Source organism: Frankliniella occidentalis, unplaced genomic scaffold (assembly GCF_000697945.3).
Source record: "Frankliniella occidentalis isolate FOCC.00 unplaced genomic scaffold, Focc_3.1 Scaffold38, whole genome shotgun sequence".
Lineage (NCBI taxonomy): Eukaryota > Metazoa > Arthropoda > Insecta > Thysanoptera > Thripidae > Frankliniella > Frankliniella occidentalis.
This window is the reverse complement of record NW_026267168.1, coordinates 1,175,611-1,176,879: the sequence shown is the minus strand read 5'-3', so window position 1 is coordinate 1,176,879 and position 1,269 is coordinate 1,175,611. Positions and strand designations below refer to the sequence as shown.

The 1,269-nt window shown below is 61.5% G+C and overlaps 1 protein-coding gene across 1 annotated transcript in view; it reads right to left on the bottom strand.

The window, feature by feature from the left end:
- The window catches only part of LOC113213311 (membralin), a gene marked incomplete in the record, with an annotated part of 32,032 nt that overhangs the window by 19,528 nt on the left and 11,235 nt on the right, over positions 1 to 1,269 (bottom strand). The window contains 1 exon segment of the mRNA XM_052266369.1: positions 1,082 to 1,139. Coding sequence (XP_052122329.1) covers positions 1,082 to 1,139 — 58 coding nt within the window.

Sequence of the window (1,269 nt, the reverse complement as noted above, 5' to 3'; positions counted from 1 at the left end):
GGGCGGGCCAGCTGCGAGAGGGCGCGGCACACCCCACCACTACCACCACCACAACACCACCAAAACCCTTCACGACAATACCAACTGTGTATTTATCGACAAGCAAAGGGAAGTGAAAAACAGCAGGATAGGAGGCTGACGGAGCTGTTGTGTTGTGTGCTCGGAAGCGGGGGGGCAGAGCTTCAGAATGAGAAGATATCCGGGACGTGCCGGCGGCGGCACACGCGACACACGCACGCACACACTCGGACCCCCAATAAACTCTGCCCACATGAGAAAACACCGCCAATGTTTCTCTTTTTTCCCCTCTCTATTTTTTTTTTCCTTTCGTTTCCTCCTTGGAGGACGACGCGCGGGCGGCGGGAGGGGAGCACAGCAGGGCACACGGCGCCCGCACGGGAGGGCCCCTTTCGGCACCTCCTCCGCGCCCCGAGGTGGGGCCGCCCCCGGGGGCGGGGCGCGGCAGCCGCACCACCGTCACACCCTGTCCGCCACGCCCCACCGCGCCCCGCCCCGCCGCGCCGCGCCCCGCCCATCTATCGCTGCTCTGGCTGTTTGTGTAACATGACACTTAATTGAAAAGTGTGCGAGCGAGCAAACGTCCGAGGCGAGGCACGTCGCCGCCGTCGTCGTCGTCGTTCCGCGACGTTACGTTTCCCCCCCCCGCGGGCGGCCGCCACAACCTACCAAATAAGCGGCCGCCTCAGATCCACTCGCCTCGAAGCGACGCAAAGGCCACTGGGCCACTGCTGCGAGTGCTCCCTATTCACACGGACGCCCTTTACGGATTCCCCGCAGCTCCCTCATTGTCCCAACCTCCGCAAAAGGCAACCTTGACTAACTCTCACATGACCCTCCAACTGACTAACTGACTAACCCATACATAACCGGGCAGCTAGGTTCTTGCCACCCATATCCACAGCAACATGTCCACCCACAGTAGTATCCCTCTCCCTCTTGTGGGCTTCTCTATCGCAGGGCGACCCCACTACGGCCAGTACAGTGTCGTATGGGCATCATACACCACCGACCCTCCTCCTCCGCCGCCATATACCGTCGAGCGCGGAGAAACACTACTTACTGATAAAGACGAAGATCTGGTGGTGGGAGTAGCGCAGCAGCATGGACGTGGACACGGTCTGCAACAGATGAGTCATCATGAGAAGCAAATCGCACGCGAGAGAAGGGGGGAAAGGGGGAGAGTCAGTCGGCGCGCCGGCCGGCCACACAATTCATCACCCTTCAGTGCCGGCCGGCGGGGTGGGGTGG